This window comes from Telmatherina bonti (assembly GCF_933228915.1).
Source record: "Telmatherina bonti genome assembly, chromosome: 19".
NCBI lineage: Eukaryota > Metazoa > Chordata > Actinopteri > Atheriniformes > Telmatherinidae > Telmatherina > Telmatherina bonti.
The window spans coordinates 34189863-34209301 of NC_136617.1; the positions used below are offsets into that span (position 1 = coordinate 34189863).

A 19439-nucleotide genomic window follows, 5' to 3' on the forward strand; every position below is an offset into this window, starting at 1 on the left:
GCTGCTTTTGAAATATGATTTCATATTACTGTCATACAGCAGAAGTTACTAATTAACCCAGCGGCACTGCAGCTCATGAACAGATTGGGACATCTGATTGGTTATCCTGTTCAACAACTCACTGAAAATCAGTTCCAGATGAGACAAGATCCCTGAAGAGTCAGAAACTGGCAGCATGATTTACCAGAAGTTGATGGTTGGACCTGACATGTAAACATCCATAACAGTAAACATCTGTTTACCAACAGAAAGTTTTATTGATGGATCACATTTTTCTGTCATCAAGCTTTGATTTTGTTACACGCTGCTACTTAAATATTCATCTGGAAATTAAGAGAAAAACCATATAAATCTGTCTTTTGTTTTTTAGTTGATGCTGTATTTGTTGTTTTCTCAGTTTAAAGTTGACAGATAAAAACTAAATTAAACAGGCTGAAACTAACCAGTTTAATTGTGATTAAACTCAGTCGGCTCTGCAAGGAGTGCTTTAAAACATTTATTACATATTCAGTCCAGACTCATCAAAATGAACCTAAAACATGTTTTCTGAGGACCACTTCTCCATTTCATCATCCTTCATGACGCAGATTTTAGATGTGGATGGACGACTGTGTCACGATGAACCACAGCAGCTATCATCAACTTCACAACCTCAAGTTATAGAAAAAAACATGAAATTAAAGAAGATGTTTACAAGTTGCATGTTTTTAAGTAATTTAAACACTTATTTTACATGTGAAATACGGTGACGGCTAGTATTAGTGCAGAATATAAGACAGGAGATAAATATTAGAGGAAAAAGAAGGATTTCAGATCTCGGGTGTCTCCGTTCGCATCAGTCCACAGTTTCCTCTTCAACAGCAGCTTTTACGACTATTTTACAAATCAGAAAGACTCGATCATTTCAGATAACACAGATTTGATGCTGTCCAGCTGTCGGGCTGGTTTCACGCTGCTGATCTTCTTACAGTTTGTGATTCCAAGCAGGAAGTAGCAGGAGGGTGGGGGCGGGGCGGGGCGGGACGATCAGCTCATTTTGTCGACCACCAGATGATGAGGGCAAGGATGGTGATTGCGACGGAGCACGCCACAGCAAGGATGCACATCTTCTTCCTGGACTTTTGCTGTGACAGAGGAAGAAATCTGGTTAGAGACAGGAAGGGAATGCGGTGAGAGGAGTCGCTGTTCGACACCCACCTGGTAGTACGCCGCCCTCTGGAGCTGCTCTGCTCCTCGCTCGACATGAACCTCAGCATTCTCCACATTCGCCTCGATGCTATCTGCAGGGAAAACGTCACATCAGAAGGGTAGCGCTGCCTAAATGTCCTTTTTGAGCTGTAAATAAAATAGTATTACTGAATTATAGGCATGCAAGCTTTGCTTCTGCCTTTTTTGTTTTTGTTTGACTTGGTTTTTTTTTTGGAAATGGACAAACTGATTGTGACTGATACAAACAAAACAAAAAATAAACTAACTAAACTAATTATATTCTATTCTACAGTCATTTGGCAGAAACTTTTATCCAAAGCACTTACATATGAGAGTGAGAGCAACACAAGCAAGAAATCAGGTTATGTGTGATCATACTTAAACACGCCTGACTCAAACCGATCATTATCAGCTTTTCATAGAACTTGACCAGCAGTAAAGTTAATCTGCATCGAGTGTTCTGGAGTTGGTAGGAACTAAAACATGCAGGGCGGTGTTCCCCGGGGACCAGGATTAAGAGACACTGCAGGAGAGGACATCACTGGGTGTTTCTCAATCCAGGGTCTGCACACTTCGAAGTGCGGATTCGTCGGCTGCATGCGTCATTGTGGCGCGCCAAGTGCTGTCCCAATTCAAAGGCTCCTTCCAGTCCACCATTCACACCGCACTTCGTTTGGCTCCAGATCAGCTTAAAACGAAGGATACAAGAGATATATCCCAAACGCCCTCTCCTATCCCAGAATCCATTGTGCTCCTGACAGAAAAGAATGTGCAGCAGAGTGCCGGTGTAGGTACCACACCAGCCAGCTAACGTCAGCTTGACAGGATGAGCTGTCAGTCAGAGGAGAGCTCGTCTAAACCGCCTCATGTTGCTCGTTTACACACAAAGGAAAAGGAAAAGAAATCAAAGTTTAATTACTGGCACCATTTTCTGTCATTTTAAAAATATTTTTGTGTATTTTTGTGGCAGAATGGGATCAGTAATTAGATAAACTTGGCATATGTAGTTGCCAGGCAACGGAGAACTGGAGCACTATGGGTAATTCTCGTCCACTAGAGAGGCCGTCTCATTTTACTGGCAGTAAGTGTGCTTGGGTGTGTGCAGACCTCGTAGAACACTTTGTCTACAAGTCTGCACATTTAGAAGTGTGCAGACCCTGAATTGAGACACACCCTGTGATAGGTGCTGGTCAGACTGCTGCAAGTCCAGGTGGATGCAGGCGTTGCCAGGTAGTAGCTGCAGGCAGTCATTTTTTTGTCTCTTTGGTAAAACACAGAAAGAATAAATCCCATAATTTTGTCTTGGCTAATTAAATACTGATTAGTTGCAAAGAACTGCGCCGACTGCTCCAACTCCTCTGACAAAAAGCAGAGTTAAAGATGGAAACCGTCGATACTTGTTAGAATTTCCTTTTGTTTCTTTAAATTTCTGCAGCTTTGAGAGCTTTAAAGGACTAAACGACGACTACAAGGTAAAACCAGGTTTTCACGAGAAGAAAAAAAACACAGCTGCATCAGCACCTCCTGCATGTATCAGCACCTCCTGCATGTATCAGCACCTCCTGCATGCATCAGCACCTCCTGCATGTATCAGCACCTCCTGCATGTATCAGCACCTCCTGCATGTATCAGCACCTCCTGTATGTATCAGCACCTCCTGTATGTATCAGCACCTCCTGCAGCTGCATCAGCACCTCCTGCATGTATCAGCACCTCCTGCATGTATCAGCACCTCCTGCAGCTGCATCAGCACCTCCTGCATGTATCAGCACCTCCTGCATGTATCAGCACCTCCTGCAGCGGCAGCAGCGCCTCCTGCATGTATCAGCACCTCCTGCATGTATCAGCACCTCCTGCAGCTGCATCAGCACCTCCTGCATGTATCAGCACCTCCTGTATGTATCAGCACCTCCTGCATGTATCAGCACCTCCTGCATGTATCAGCACCTCCTGCATGTATCAGCACCTCCTGTATGTATCAGCACCTCCTGCAGCTGCATCAGCACCTCCTGCATGTATCAGCACCTCCTGCATGTATCAGCACCTCCTGCATGTATCAGCACCTCCTGCAGCTGCATCAGCACCTCCTGCATGTATCAGCACCTCCTGCATGTATCAGCACCTCCTGCAGCGGCAGCAGCGCCTCCTGCATGTATCAGCACCTCCTGCATGTATCAGCACCTCCTGCAGCTGCATCAGCACCTCCTGCATGTATCAGCACCTCCTGCATGTATCAGCACCTCCTGCATGTATCAGCACCTCCTGCAGCGGCAGCAGCGCCTCCTGCATGTATCAGCACCTCCTGCAGCGGCAGCAGCGCCTCCTGCATGTATCAGCACCTCCTGCATGTATCAGCACCTCCTGCATGTATCAGCACCTCCTGCAGCTGCATCAGCACCTCCTGCATGTATCAGCACCTCCTGCAGCTGCAGCAGCGCCTCCTGCAGCTGCATCAGCACCTCCTGCATGTATCAGCACCTCCTGCATGTATTAGCACCTCCTGCATGTATCAGCACCTCCTGCATGTATCAGCACCTCCTGCAGCGGCAGCAGCGCCTCCTGCATGTATCAGCACCTCCTGCAGCGGCAGCAGCACCTCCTGCATGTATCAGCGCCTCCTGCAGCTGCAGCAGCGCCTCCTGCAGCTGCATCAGCACCTCCTGCATGTATTAGCACCTCCTGCATGTATCAGCACCTCCTGCATGTATCAGCACCTCCTGCAGCTGCATCAGCACCTCCTGCATGTATCAGCACCTCCTGTATGTATCAGCACCTCCTGCAGCTGCAGCAGCGCTTCCTGCATGTATCAGCACCTCCTGCAGCTGCAGCAGCGCCTCCTGCATGTATCAGCACCTCCTGTATGTATCAGCACCTCCTGCAGCTGCAGCAGCGGCTCCTGCATGTATCAGCGGCTCCTGCATGTATCAGCGGCTCCTGCATGTATCAGCACCTCCTGCATGTATCAGCACCTCCTGCAGCTGCAGCAGCGTCTCCTGCATGTATCAGCGGCTCCTGCATGTATCAGCGCCTCCTGCATGTATCAACGCCTCCTGCATGTATCAACGCCTCCTGCATGTTTTAGTGCCTCCTGCATGTATCAGCGCCTCCTGCATGTATCAGCGCCTCCTGCATGTTTTAGCGCCTCCTGGATGTTTTAGTGCCTCCTGCATGTATCAGCGCCTCCTGCATGTATCAGCGCCTCCTGCATGTTTTAGTGCCTCCTGCATGTATCAGCGCCTCCTGCATGTTTTAGTGCCTCCTGCATGTATCAGCACCTCCTGCATGTATCAGCACCTCCTGCAGCTGCATCAGCACCTCCTGCATGTATCAGCACCTCCTGTATGTATCAGCACCTCCTGCAGCTGCAGCAGCGCTTCCTGCATGTATCAGCACCTCCTGCAGCTGCAGCAGCGCCTCCTGCATGTATCAGCACCTCCTGTATGTATCAGCACCTCCTGCAGCTGCAGCAGCGGCTCCTGCATGTATCAGCGGCTCCTGCATGTATCAGCGGCTCCTGCATGTATCAGCACCTCCTGCATGTATCAGCACCTCCTGCAGCTGCAGCAGCGTCTCCTGCATGTATCAGCGGCTCCTGCATGTATCAGCGCCTCCTGCATGTATCAACGCCTCCTGCATGTATCAACGCCTCCTGCATGTTTTAGTGCCTCCTGCATGTATCAGCGCCTCCTGCATGTATCAGCGCCTCCTGCATGTTTTAGCGCCTCCTGGATGTTTTAGTGCCTCCTGCATGTATCAGCGCCTCCTGCATGTATCAGCGCCTCCTGCATGTTTTAGTGCCTCCTGCATGTATCAGCGCCTCCTGCATGTTTTAGTGCCTCCTGCATGTATCAGCGCCTCCTGCATGTATCAGCGCCTCCTGCATGTTTTAGTGCCTCCTGCATGTATCAGCGCCTCCTGCATGTATCAGCGCCTCCTGCATGTATCAGCGCCTCCTGCATGTTTTAGCGCCTCCTGCATGTATCAGCGCCTCCTGCATGTTTTAGCGCCTCCTGCATGTATCAGCGCCTCCTGCATGTATCAGCGCCTCCTGCATGTTTTAGCGCCTCCTGCATGTTTTAGCGCCTCCTGCATGTATCAGCGCCTCCTGCATGTATCAGCGCCTCCTGCATGTATCAGCGCCTCCTGCATGTATCAGCGCCTCCTGCATGTATCAGCGCCTCCTGCATGTATCAGCGCCTCCTGCATGTATCAGCGCCTCCTGCATCTGTATCCTCCAGCTGTTGATCAGAGGATGTAGAAACCAGCATCACCTTGTTTAGAAACCCTGCTGAACTCTTACTCTTTTCTTTGGTCTGAATTCTGACAGAATCCCACAAACAGCAGCATCAGTTCCTCATGTCGAACCTCCGTCACTTTCTGATCCAATAAAACATCTGCTGGAGGCTAGGAATACACGCTTCTAATCATGTTCACATGAGATTCAGTTTCTTGTTGAAAAGATGTTCCGTCCCAAAAGTTAAGCAAACAAAACCGTAAACGAAGCAGGAATTAAGCAGGTTAACGAGGAACTGAGTCACATCTGTAAAATATCACATCAGAGATTACAGGACAAGAAAAGCTCAGAAAAAAACCAATAAAAATGGATTTTTATCACAATTGTGCTTTTTGAGACTGAATACGTAACAACTCCTCTTATAAACTGACACTACATGGAGACACCACCTCCTGACAGGACCAGGACCAGGACCAGGACCAGGACCAGAACCAGGACCAGAACCAGGACCAGGACCAGGACCAGGTCCTGGTCTGGACCAGGATCAGATCATTTAACCTGATGAGTCGTCACAAAAGCTCTAATCTGTAAACATCTCAAACATCAGATTTTCTGAATGAAAACATTTCCTGAACCTGCAGGACAGATGAGGATGCTCCCTGAGGGGAAGGTCGCTTTACAGCCGGCGTGACGAGGAAAAGGCCGTCCAGAAGGCATCTCTTACTGGGCGACGTGATCAATGTTAAAGATTCGATGCAGAGTAAAACCTCTGGAAGTCTGGGGGAAACTAATCTCTTCTCTTCTTGCACACACACTGTGACATTCTGCGACATGAAAGTTGCTTCAAACTTTAACATCAAGCTTCTCAAAAAGCAACAGGGAGGAGAACAAGTGTGTTTTATAAAGCAGGTGAAGCATCTAAACATCATTTACTCCTCCTCCTCATTGGTCGCCCAAACTCTGAGATTTTGGGTTATTTTCAGTAAAACTCCATTTGTCAGGAGGTGGAGTGAAGGTTTGTGTCACACGTGAAGGTCATTCTGCATCAAAACAAACAGATTCTGATGTCCAACATGAGGAAACTTTACTACGAGTTTAGTCTCCGTTGCAGCGCGAGTTAAGAAACTCCCGGTCCAGGGACGACCTGTGGCTGTCCGGGACACATGGAGGGATCCTGAACTACTCACCGATCATCTCTCCCTGATCATGGATCATCACCGCCAAGTCCTTAAAGATCTGGTTTACATCCAAGATGTCAGACTGGGGAGAAGAAAAAGACCATCAGCTGTGGATGCTGCGCAGTATCCATGACAACAAGCTGCCGGTCCTCCACTGAGACATGTTAGAAGTTAGAAGAAGCTGACCTCGAGCTGCCGGATGTTGGTTTCTCTCTCCTTGATCAGCTCCAGGTCCTCCTCTGTGATCGCCACCTCCTCAGTCTGGGTGGTCATCTGACCCCAGTCCTCCTGGCTAGACACAAAGAAAACCAGCAAACGTCAGGATAACGTCTACGTTTTATTCTTCAGGTCTTCTGCTCTGTTCAGCTGTTTTTCCTGCCTTCTACACACCAAACTCTGATTAACTGAGCAGAACTCCACAGACGGTCGGATCCAGTGGAGCCAGATGCATCGGAGCAGGGACACACTGGAAAAACCACTCTGAACTGAACTGAGTAGCGCTGGTCTAACTCACCCTGGTCCACCAGACTCTTTTATTCTGATTACCTGTATTTACCTGCATTTACCTCTCTGTTTGTTTGTGTTTAAGATCATTTTAAAAGTTCTGGATGGATTTTAATCAGATTTTCAGGACTTCCTGGAAATATAAAAAGGAAGAACTGATTAAATTTTGGTGTTGATCGGGATCACCGTTTGGATCCAGGAACCTTTGGGAACTGTGGCCCGTGACGCAGGTTTGTGCTTTTTAAGTAAAGACTAAATTCTTGTCTTCATTTGGACAAAACGAACGTCTGACACAAACAGAAGACTGAAAGACAGACGAGGACTTACTTGTCAAAAGAAACAAGTTTCTCATCCCGGAAAGTGTCTTCGTTCTATAAGAAGGAAAAACTTGATTAACATGATGATGAAGACACACAACAAGAAACGTACGAATAAAACCTCCTTCAGTCAGTGACTAATGGATGTCAGAGTTACTGGGACAAAACCAGTCCCAGTTTCTCTCCTCAGACTGATAAGACCATCTGATGGTCAGCACCACATCCTCAAAGTTGTATCGAAAATGGGTCAAAACCAGAGGGATCTGGTCCAGAGGGTCGATACTAGAGGATCTGGTCCAGAGGGTCGACACTAGAGGATCTGGTCCAGAGGGTCGATACTAGAGGATCTGGTCCAGAGGGTCGACACTAGAGGATCTGGTCCAGAGGGTCGACACTAGAGGATCTGGTCCAGAGGGTCGACACTAGAGGATCTGGTCCAGAGGGTCGACACTAGAGGATCTGGTCCAGAGGGTCGACACTAGAGGATCTGGTCCAGAGGGTCGACACTAGAGGATCTGGTCCAGAGGGTCGACACTAGAGGATCTGGTCCAGAGGGTCGACACTAGAGGATCTGGTCCAGAGGGTCGATACCAGAGGGATCTGGTCCAAAGGGTCGACACTAGAGGATCTGGTCCAGAGGGTCGATACCAGAGGGATGTGGTCCAGAGGGTCGATACCAGAGGGATGTGGTCCAGAGGGTCGACACTAGAGGATCTGGTCCAGAGGGTCGACACTAGAGGATCTGGTCCAGAGGGTCGACACTAGAGGATCTGGTCCAGAGGGTCGATACTAGAGGATCTGGTCCAGAGGGTCGATACTAGAGGGATCTGGTCCAGAGGGTCGACACTGGAGGATCTGGTCCAGAGGGTCGACATTAGAGGATCTGGTCCAGAGGGTCGATACCAGAGGGATCTGGTCCAGAGGGTCGATACCAGAGGGATCTGGTCCAGAGGGTCGACATTAGAGGATCTGGTCCAGAGGGTCGATACCAGAGGGATCTGGTCCAGAGGGTCGATATTAGAGGATCTGGTCCAGAGGGTCGATACCAGAGGGATCTGGTCCAGAGGGTCGATACCAGAGGGATCTGGTCCAGAGGGTCGATACCAGAGGGATGTGGTCCAGAGGGTCGATACCAGAGGGATGTGGTCCAGAGGGTCGATACCAGAGGGATGTGGTCCAGAGGGTCGATACCAGAGGGATGTGGTCCAGAGGGTCGATACCAGAGGGATGTGGTCCAGAGGGTCGATACCAGAGGGATGTGGTCCAGAGGGTCGATACCAGAGGGATCTGGTCCAGAGGGTCGATACCAGAGGGATCTGGTCCAGAGGGTCGATATTAGAGGATCTGGTCCAGAGGGTCGATACCAGAGGGATCTGGTCCAGAGGGTCGATACCAGAGGGATCTGGTCCAGAGGGTTGATACCAGAGGGATCTGGTCAAGAGGGTCGATACCAGAGGGATCTGGTCAAGAGGGTCGATACCAGAGGGATCTGGTCCACGGGGTCGATATTAGAGGATCTGGTCCAGAGGGTCGATACTAGAGGATCTGGTCCAGAGGGTCGACACTAGAGGATCTGGTCCACGGGGTCGATACCAGAGGATCTGGTCCAGAGGGTCGATACTAGAGGATCTGGTCCAGAGGGTCGATACCAGAGGGATGTGGTCCAGAGGGTCGATACCAGAGGATCATTAGCAGATTGTCAGTGCCAAGGGACCCGATCCTAAAGAGCAGTCCAACAGAACCAGTAGGACCTCATTACTCCCAGAATGAGGAAACCAGATAGAAACACAATGGGAGTGATTGATTATCTGCACCAGGTTAAGATGCATGGGTTGGACATGTAGAGTTGCATGGTGCTGGTGGTGGTGGTAGTGGTGGTGTTGGTGGTGGTGGTGGTGGTGGTAGTGCTGGTAGTCGTGGTGGTGGTGCTGGTAGTCGTGGTGGTGGTGGTAGTGGTGGTGGTGGTGGTGCTGGTAGTGCTGGTAGTGGTGGTGGTGGTGGTGGTGCTGGTAGTGGTGGTGGTGCTGGTAGTGGTGGTGTTGGTGGTGGTGGTGTTGGTGGTGGTGTTGGTGGTGGTGGTAGTGGTGTTGGTGGTGGTGGTAGTGCTGGTAGTGGTGGTGGTGGTAGTGCTGGTAGTGGTGGTGGTTGTGGTGCTGGTAGTGGTGGTGGTTGTGGTGCTGGTAGTGGTGGTGTTGGTGCTGGTAGTGGTGGTGGTGCTGGTGCTGGTAGTGGTGGTGGTGCTGGTGCTGGTAGTGGTGGTGGTGCTGGTGCTGGTAGTGGTGGTGGTGCTGGTGCTGGTAGTGGTGGTGTTGGTGGTGCTGGTAGTGGTGGTGGTGGTAGTTCTGGTAGTGCTGGTAGTGGTGGTGGTGGTGGTGCTGGTAGTGGTGGTGGTGGTGCTGGTAGTGCTGGTACTGGTAGTGCTGGTAGTGCTGGTACTGGTAGTGCTGGTAGTCGTGGTGTTGGTGGTGGTGGTAGTGGTGATGGTGCCGGTAGTGGTGTTGGTGGTGCTGGTAGTGGTGGTAGTGGTGGTGGTGGTGGTGCTGGTAGTGGTGGTGGTGGTGGTGGTGGTAGTGGTGATGGTGCCGGTAGTGGTGTTGGTGGTGCTGGTAGTGGTGATGGTGCCGGTAGTGGTGTTGGTGGTGCTGGTAGTGGTGGTGCTCAGAGTGCTGCTACTGGTGGTGTTGGTGGTGGTGGTACTGGTAGTGGTAGTGGTGGTGGTGGTGGTGCTGGTGGTGTTGGTGCTGGTAGTGGTGGTGGTGGTGGTGCTGGTAGTGGTGGTGTTGGTGGTGCTGGTAGTGGTGGTGGTGGTGGTGGTAGTTCTGCTAGTGATGGTGTTGGTGGTGGTGGTACTGATAGTGGTGGTGGTGGTGGTGCTGGTCATGCTGGTGGTGGTGATGATGCTGGTGGTGGTAGTGCTGGTAGTGGTGGTGCTGGTGGTGTTGGTGGTACTGGTAGTGGTGGTGGTGGTGGTGTTGGTGGTGCAGTTAGTGGTGGTGGTGGTGCTGGTAGTGCTGGTAGTGGTGGTGGTGGTGGTGGTGTTGGTGGTACTGGTAGTGGTGGTGGTGCAGTTAGTGGTGGTACTGGTAGTGGTTGTGGTGGTGGTGCTGGTAGTGGTGGTGCTGGTCATGGTGGTGGTGGTGATGATGCTGGTGGTGTTGGTGGTGGTGGTGGTGTTGGTGGTGGTGGTACTGGTAGTGGTGGTGGTGGTGCTGGTAGTGGTGGTGGTGCTGGTCATGGTGGTGGTGGTGATGATGCTGGTGGTGTTGGTGGTGGTGGTGGTGTTGGTGGTGGTAGTACTGGTAGTGGTGGTGGTGGTGGTACTGGTAGTGGTGGTGGTGGTGGTGCTGGTAGTGGTGGTGGTGGTGATGATGCTGGTGGTGGTGGTGGTGGTGGTGGTAGTGGTAGTGCTGGTAGTGGTGGTGGTGCTGGTAGTGGTGGTGCTGGTCATGGTGGTGGTGGTGATGATGCTGGTGGTGGTGGTGGTGGTAGTGGTAGTGCTGGTAGTGGTGGTGGTGCTGGTGGTGGTGGTGCTGGTAGTGGTGGTGCTGGTCATGGTGGTGGTGGTGATGATGCTGGTGGTGGTGGTAGTGGTGGTGGTGGTACTGGTAGTGGTGGTGGTGGTGCTGGTAGTGGTGGTGGTGCTGGTCATGGTGGTGCTGGTCATGGTGGTGGTGGTGGTAGTGGTAGTGGTAGTGGTGCTGGTAGTGGTGGTGGTGGTGGTACTGGTAGTGGTGGTGGTGCTGGTAGTGGTGGTGCTGGTAGTGGTGGTGCTGGTCATGGTGGTGGTGGTGATGATGCTGGTGGTGTTGGTGGTGGTGGTGGTGTTGGTGGTGGTGGTACTGGTAGTGGTGGTGGTGGTACTGGTAGTGGTGGTGGTGGTGCTGGTAGTGGTGGTGCTGGTCATGGTGGTGGTGGTGATGATGCTGGTGGTGGTGGTGGTGGTAGTGGTAGTGCTGGTAGTGGTGGTGGTGCTGGTGGTGGTGGTTAGCACCGCAGCCTCAGTAAGAATGACCCTGATTCGAGCCTCGGCTGGGGAGGACGTGTGGAAAGAGGCCTTTCTGGCTGGATTTTACATGTTCTCCTCGTGTATGCTGGGTTCTCTCTGTGGGTTCTGTCCGGGTTCTCCGGCTCCCTCCCACCATCCAGAGACATGCATGTTGGGTTAACTGGTCACTAAATTCCCTCTAGGAATGAATGAATGGACATAAATGTTTGTCCCTCTGTGTTGGACATGTGATGGACTGGCGACCCATCCAAATGAACCTGCCCCATGGCTGCTGATTGCATGGATTGGTTCCAGCTTCCCCGCAATCCCGAACTGGTCTAACTGGTACAGGAAACTAATGAATGAATGATGTGTACAAGACAGGAGACTGGTGTGACTGGTCAGCCACAGATATGGTGTCCATCACCTCACAGTAAGCGTCTTTCAGCAAATTCAAGTCCAAGTCGATCATTCTCATAAAAACACTGAAACATTAACCCTGAGAGGAATTTTCTAAAAGTATGACGGCTTCATTATCCTTTAAAAAGATTAAAAAACACCAGTTCAACCAGTGCAATCGCCACGCTGGGAGTCTTCAGTCCTGTTCTCAGACTGGAACTTACTGAAAGCCTGGAGCCGGCTCTTGCTCTGGCTATGGACTCCCTCTCCTTCTCTGCTGCTCGGCGCTGGACCACCTGGAAGTTGTTGAGAGCTGCAGAGAAATCACTCATCAGGCGATCTCTCTGAATCTTCTGCTGCCGCTGGAGAGGAGACGGGACAGGAGAGAGACATGAGACCACCAGAGACGGGACAAGAGTTAGAGACATGAGACCACCAGAGACGGGACAGGAGAGAGACATGAGACCACCAGAGACGGGACAAGAGTTAGAGACATGAGACCACCAGAGACGGGACAGGAGAGAGACATGAGACCACCAGAGACGGGACAGGAGTTAGAGACATGAGACCACCAGAGACGGGACAGGAGAGAGACATGAGACCACCAGAGACGGGACAGGAGAGAGACATGAGACCACCAGAGACGGGACAAGAGTTAGAGACATGAGACCACCAGAGACGGGACAGGAGAGAGACATGAGACCACCAGAGACGGGACAAGAGTTAGAGACATGAGACCACCAGAGACGGGACAGGAGTTAGAGACATGAGACCACCAGAGACGGGACAAGAGTTAGAGACATGAGACCACCAGAGACGGGACAAGAGTTAGAGACATGAGACCACCAGAGACAGGACAGGAGTTAGAGACATGAGACCACCAGAGACGGGACAGGAGTTAGAGACATGAGACCACCAGAGACGGGACAAGAGTTAGAGACATGAGACCACCAGAGACGGGACAGGAGTTAGAGACATGAGACCACCAGAGACGGGACAAGAGTTAGAGACATGAGACCACCAGAGACGGGACAGGAGTTAGAGACATGAGACCACCAGAGACGGGACAGGAGTTAGAGACATGAGACCACCAGAGACGGGACAGGAGTTAGAGACATGAGACCACCAGAGACGGGACAGGAGTTAGAGACATGAGACCACCAGAGACGGGACAGGAGTTAGAGACATGAGACCACCAGAGACGGGACAGGAGAGACATGAGACCACCAGAGACGGGACAAGAGTTAGAGACATGAGACCACCAGAGACGGGACAGGAGTTAGAGACATGAGACCACCAGAGACGGGACAGGAGAGAGACATGAGACCACCAGGGACGGGACAGGAGTTAGAGACATGAGACCACCAGAGACGGGACAGGAGTTAGAGACATGAGACCACCAGAGACGGGACAAGAGTTAGAGACATGAGACCACCAGGGACGGGACAGGAGTTAGAGACATGAGACCACCAGAGACGGGACAGGAGTTAGAGACATGAGACCACCAGAGACGGGACAAGAGTTAGAGACATGAGACCACCAGAGACGGGACAGGAGTTAGAGACATGAGACCACCAGAGACGGGACAGGAGTTAGAGACATGAGACCACCAGAGACGGGACAGGAGTTAGAGACATGAGACCACCAGAGACGGGACAGGAGTTAGAGACATGAGACCACCAGGGACGGGACAAGAGTTAGAGACATGAGACCACCAGAGACGGGACAGGAGTTAGAGACATGAGACCACCAGAGACAGGACAGGAGAGAGACATGAGACCACCAGAGACGGGACAGGAGTTAGAGACATGAGACCACCAGAGACGGGACAAGAGTTAGAGACATGAGACCACCAGGGACGGGACAAGAGTTACAGACATGAGACCACCAGAGACGGGACAAGAGTTAGAGACATGAGACCACCAGAGACGGGACAGGAGTTAGAGACATGAGACCACCAGGGACGGGACAAGAGTTAGAGACATGAGACCACCAGAGACGGGACAGGAGTTAGAGACATGAGACCACCAGAGACGGGACAGGAGTTAGAGACATGAGACCACCAGAGACGGGACAAGAGTTAGAGACATGAGACCACCAGGGACGGGACAAGAGTTAGAGACATGAGACCACCAGAGACGGGACAAGAGTTAGAGACATGAGACCACCAGAGACGGGACAGGAGTTAGAGACATGAGACCACCAGGGACGGGACAAGAGTTAGAGACATGAGACCACCAGGGACGGGACAAGAGTTAGAGACATGAGACCACCAGAGACGGGACAGGAGTTAGAGACATGAGACCACCAGAGACGGGACAGGAGTTAGAGACATGAGACCACCAGAGACGGGACAAGAGTTAGAGACATGAGACCACCAGAGACGGGACAGGAGTTAGAGACATGAGACCACCAGAGACGGGACAGGAGAGACATGAGACCACCAGAGACGGGACAGGAGTTAGAGACATGAGACCACCAGAGACGGGACAGGAGTTAGAGACATGAGACCACCAGAGACGGGACAGGAGTTAGAGACATGAGACCACCAGAGACAGGACAGGAGAGAGACATGAGACCACCAGAGACGGGACAAGAGTTAGAGACATGAGACCACCAGAGACGGGACAGGAGTTAGAGACATGAGACCACCAGAGACGGGACAGGAGAGACATGAGACCACCAGAGACGGGACAAGAGTTAGAGACATGAGACCACCAGAGACTCTCCCAGCTTTAATCACCATGGCAACAAACCTGCTCTGAGGGTGATGAAGGCAGGGGGACCGATCCGAGCTCCTTCAGGTGTTTGTTGGTTTCTTTGGCCAGCTGGTTTGTGTAATGTTGGATCTGCTGCCTGTGGACGTGACAACAGGTTTAGATACTACTTCATCATCATCATCATCATCATCATCAAGTTGGTACATACAGACGGTCCTGAAGTTCACTGGTGTCCTGTCTGGTTCCCAACTGGTTCACCATGGTCTTAATCTGAGCAGCTGTAAGAGAACAAAATGACAACTTTTAGAAGGAGAAGAAAAAGAAGAATGGCAATGAAGAAAAAGGGGGAAAAAAATTATGTGATGAAGAGGAGGAAGCAGAAGGAGGAGACAAGAAAAAGAGGAAATAAAAAATAGATGATGAAGAAGAAGAGAAGAGGAAGGAAATGAACAGAATGAAACAATGAAGGAGAAAAATAGAAGATAAATGAGATGAAGAAAAGGAAGAGAAGGAAAGAAGAATGAGACAAAGACGGGAAAAAAAGAGACAAAAAGGGGATAAGTAGGAAGATAATAACACAAAGAGCATAAACATTATGTCCTGTGAAATGGACACAAATGACAGAAAGGAGGTGAAGTTCCTTTCACAAGGAAGAATTTAGGCTTGAAATGGTTATCTATACTTTGTTGTTGCGAAGCAGCAACTCTATTCGTTTACTGAGCACCTGTACAAACACTCACCAACCACTTCATCAGCTTCTACTTCCTCTCAACACATATCGAATCAGCCAATAACGTGACAGCAACTCAACATGTCGCCATGTAGACATGGTAAAGACTGCTGGCTGAGCATCAGCATGAGGGGGACAGGATTTATGGGACATTAAACTTGGCGTGGTTGTTGGTTAGAGCGGACTTTAAACGTGGCGTGATCATTGGTTAGAGCCGTTTAAGGGACATTAAACGTGGCATGGTTGTTGGTTAGAGCGGTTTAAGGTACTTTAAACGTGACATGGTCATTGGTTAGAGTGGTTTAAGGTACTTTAAACGTGACATGGTCATTGGTTAGAGTGGTTTAAGGGACTTTAAACGTGGCATAGTTGTTGGTTAGAGCGGTTTAAGGTACTTTAAACGTGACATGGTCGTTGTTTAGAGCAGTTTAAGGGACATTAAACATGGCATAGTTGTTGGTTAGAGCGATTTAAGGGATTTTCAACGTGGCCTGGTTGTTAGTTAGAGCGGTTTAAGGTACTTTAAACATGGTCTGGTCATTGGTTAGAGCGGTTTAAGGGACTTTAAACGTGGCGTGATCATTGGTTAGAGCGGTTTAAGGGACTTTAAACGTGGCGTGATCATTGGTTAGAGTGATTTAAGGGACTTTAAACGTGGCATGGTTGTTGGTTTGAGCGGTTTAAGGGACTTTAAATGTGGCGTGGTAGTTGGTTAGAGCAGTTTAAGAGACTAAACATGGCCTGGTTGTTGGTTGGAGGGGTTTAAGGGACTTTAAACGTGGCGTAGTTGTTGGTTAGAGCGGTTCAGAACATGCTGATCCAGTGGGATTATGCCCATGTCTATGGTTTACAGAGAGCGGTCTGAAGAAGACAAAATACCTGCTGAGTGGTAGCTAACAGCAGGAAACAGGCTATAATTCACAGATTCATCAAAGTGGACATAGAAAATGGAAAAATGTTCCTTATTCAGGCAGAAATTGGTGGAAACATGAAAGCATGGATCCATCCTGCTTCAGATTAACACTTCAGGCTGCTGCTGGTGCAACGATGTGGGGAAGATTTTCTTGGCCCAACATTGGTAACATGTTGGGAGAGTTAAGCTTGTAGGCCATTCAGGGACTTTTTTCTGATTCAGGTCATTTTCCCCTCCAGTTTCATCATCGTTTCTGGTCGTCTTTCACTTTCCAGCAGGATTTTCTGTAAGAAAGTGTTTCTCTTGAACATTCAAATTTCTGATTTTCTTTTGGTCAACAGGACACGTTTATTACCTTTTCTGCTTCCATGACCTGAAAGAAAACTGTATTCTCCCAAAATCTACTAGTTATTATTATTGTTTATTTTGCTCAAATTGCTCAATCAACTTCACTTATGATTTTAAAAAAACTCAAATATGTAATGATTCTATATTAACCTGTTAACTGTTAATTTGATTGCTTCATGAAGCTGGTATATTATTGGTAATATTGCAAAAATGAGTTATTTTCCATTGTTAAGAGGGTTATTTTTTAAAGTTTTTACTAATTTTAATACATTCAAGGCTGATTTTAAAGATAATTTATATGGCATTAAATCAAATCAAATCAAACTTTATTTGAATAGCACTTTTCGTGCTTAAAAACAATACAAAGTGCTTTACATAATAAAACAATTTACATTAAAATAGATAAAACACACACACACACACACATACATACACCCATAGTCCCCTTCCACCCACCCCCACCCATGCCCTATTAGCCCCTATATATATATATATATATATATATATATATATATATATATATATATATATATATTAAAAGGTTAAAATAGTTTGAAAAATGACATATTTGGCAGTTTTGATCAGGACTGAAGTTAACTGAAACACTTGAGGAAAGAAATGTGAAAGAATACACACATCTGTAATAATTTTACTGTAGTTTTTGGAAAAGACTTTGTCCATGATGACCTGAAAGGTGAGTAAACTGAAGCGACCCACATGGTTTGACCACCATATCACATTCATCCCTGTGTAACATCTTCTGATGGCTACTTCCAGCAGGATAATGCACCATGTCACACAGCTTAAATCATCTCAAACTGCTTTTTTCAACATTACAATGAGTTCACTGTGCTCCAATGGCCCCCACAGTCATCTCAATCCAATAGAGCAGCTTTGGAATGCAGTCAGAGGCGCATCATGGATGTACAGCTGACAAATCTGCAGTAACTCTGATGCCATTATTTCAATATGGAACAAATATCTGAGGGATGTTTCCAACCACTATTGCATCAAGAACCAAGGGTGGTCTGAAGGAAAGCGGGCCCACCTAATACAGTGGCCAGTGAGAGTAGTTTTATATCTTAAATACTCCTAAAGTTGCACTTGAAACATGGTTTGTTTGCAACTGTGTACAGGGATTTCACCCAAAAAGCTACACACATTTTACTCAGTCTTATAGTCGTTCAAATCTCTAAAAATGTACTGCTTTACAGGATGATACGCAGCAAGTCTAATAAAAGCCATGAAGAATCATGTTGATCAGAAGACGGGCAGTCACAGTGCAGGCAGGGGTGCAGAGGAATATAAAAGGTTCTTTTTGCAAAAATAGCGATGTAAGTAGGAAGTAAACGGCGGATTAAAATGTGATGTGCTGTAGCATTTACAAATAATAATTATAAATATCCATAATATGATGCTTAAAAATAAACATAATATCTTTAGGTTTGGAGCAAAATCTCTGAGGAATGTTTCCAGCAGCTTGTTGCATTTATGACTATAAGAAATATGGGGATTCTGAAGGAAATGGGGATCCATACTGGTACCAGTAGATGAACCTGTTATTGATCATTAAAAAGATAAAAGTCGGAGTTAAGAACTTACTGTTCTGTGTTATCTTCTGGATGTTGGAGCTGCATGTCTGAATCAGAGAGCTGAAGTCTCGTGGGACAGGGCGGAACTCTGCTTTCCCATAAGACATGTTGGACAGTTTGTTTGTCTCCTGTTTGAAGACAACAAAAACAAAAACAATTTAATGACATGATGATGATGTGCCAGAACTTCAGACATGGCTCTGAGAAGGCTGATCACTGTGTAATCACGTGGATCTACAGACAGCATCTGGTTGACTGTGATCCTGACACTAAAACAAACATGATGTGTAGCGTCTTGTGTGACAGATGGTTAGATGATTGACTTACTTTACTGGTTAGATTATTATTTGGTTACTAACGGAGAGGTAAACCTAAACAAACACCTGTTAGCTTGTTTACAGATCAAGCTGCTAATGTTGAGGCGTTTTCAGGACACGTCTGACTAATGACGTGTCAAAAAATGACAAAAACATCAGATTAAAGGGTTTCACAAACACAGATGTGATTATACCTAAGCAGTTAACTACACTTTGTGGTTGTTTACCAAAGATTACCAGACAGTAATCAACTGCTCCGGTGTTAGCTTCCTAGCTAACTGATGCTAACTTGTCAGTTTCGATTGTTTACAGTGAGCTGTTTTTACCCAACCCGTTACGACTATTTATCAGAGATAACTGAGAGACAACATAGGGATAAAATGTCTGGCTTACTTGTGTATTAGTCTGCTGAAACTGAGGTGATAACTTTGGTCCTACGGTTCGTTTTAGAGCTGGATTGTATCAGCTGAGATCTTCTTCTTCTTCTTCTTCTTCTTGCGGTTCCGGCAGACTGAACACCACGGGGTGTATTGCTGCCCCCCTCCACTTAAAGGGAAATGCACCTCGCATCTACTTATATTCGATCATGAAGTCCGGAAGAGGTTATGAAGTGGAGCACAGCCTCCGCTACGCCCTTACAGTTCACATTTGGATTGAGGAGAACTTTTAATGATACTGAAGAGAATCCTAGCTTCATGACATCAATAAAAAGAGCTCTTCTGAAGTCCGCATATTTCTCACATTCCAACAGCACGTGATGAACCGTTTCTGACTTTCTACAGAGGTCACAAAGACCATCTTGATGTTTTTCTATTAGAGCTAGATTATTTGCCAGGCCACAATGTCCAAGTCTTAATCGCGTGAGGATAACTTGCTCCCTTCGGTTTTTCCCACAGATTGGATTGCAGGATTTTACACTCTGCTGGATTTGGTGGTAGTGCCTCCCTCTTAATTCCCCGTCCCATTCTTCCTGCCATTTCCCAGAAACATACT

General features: G+C 48.4%; 1 protein-coding gene across 1 annotated transcript; it reads right to left on the reverse strand.

Moving 5' to 3' along the window:
• Positions 1–245: 245 nt before the first annotated feature.
• Positions 246–18947, reverse strand: stx12 (syntaxin 12). The gene is made up of 10 exons (XM_079259326.1): positions 18840–18947; positions 18140–18257; positions 14755–14824; positions 14583–14682; positions 12051–12188; positions 7453–7496; positions 6808–6913; positions 6631–6703; positions 1198–1280; positions 246–1124 (listed from the first exon to the last, which is right to left on the reverse strand). The coding sequence occupies exons 2-10, from the start codon at positions 18234–18236 to the stop codon at positions 1032–1034; spliced, it is 804 nt and encodes a 267-aa protein (XP_079115452.1). The 5' UTR covers positions 18237–18257; positions 18840–18947; the 3' UTR covers positions 246–1031.
• Positions 18948–19439: the final 492 nt, after the last annotated feature.

What these genes read in the sequence shown, in the direction of transcription:
- stx12 (XM_079259326.1), bottom strand. Translation starts at nt 18,236, where the DNA reads ATGTCTTATGGGAAAGCAGAGTTCCGCCCTGTCCCACGAGACTTCAGC. An exon ending in AAACTTGTTTCTTTTGACAA is followed by an intron (nt 6,914 to 7,452) that starts GTAAGTCCTCGT and finishes CTTTGTGTCTAG; the next exon opens with CCAGGAGGACTGGGGTCAGA. An exon ending in TGATCAGGGAGAGATGATCG is followed by an intron (nt 1,281 to 6,630) that starts GTGAGTAGTTCA and finishes TTTTCCCTGCAG; the next exon opens with ATAGCATCGAGGCGAATGTG.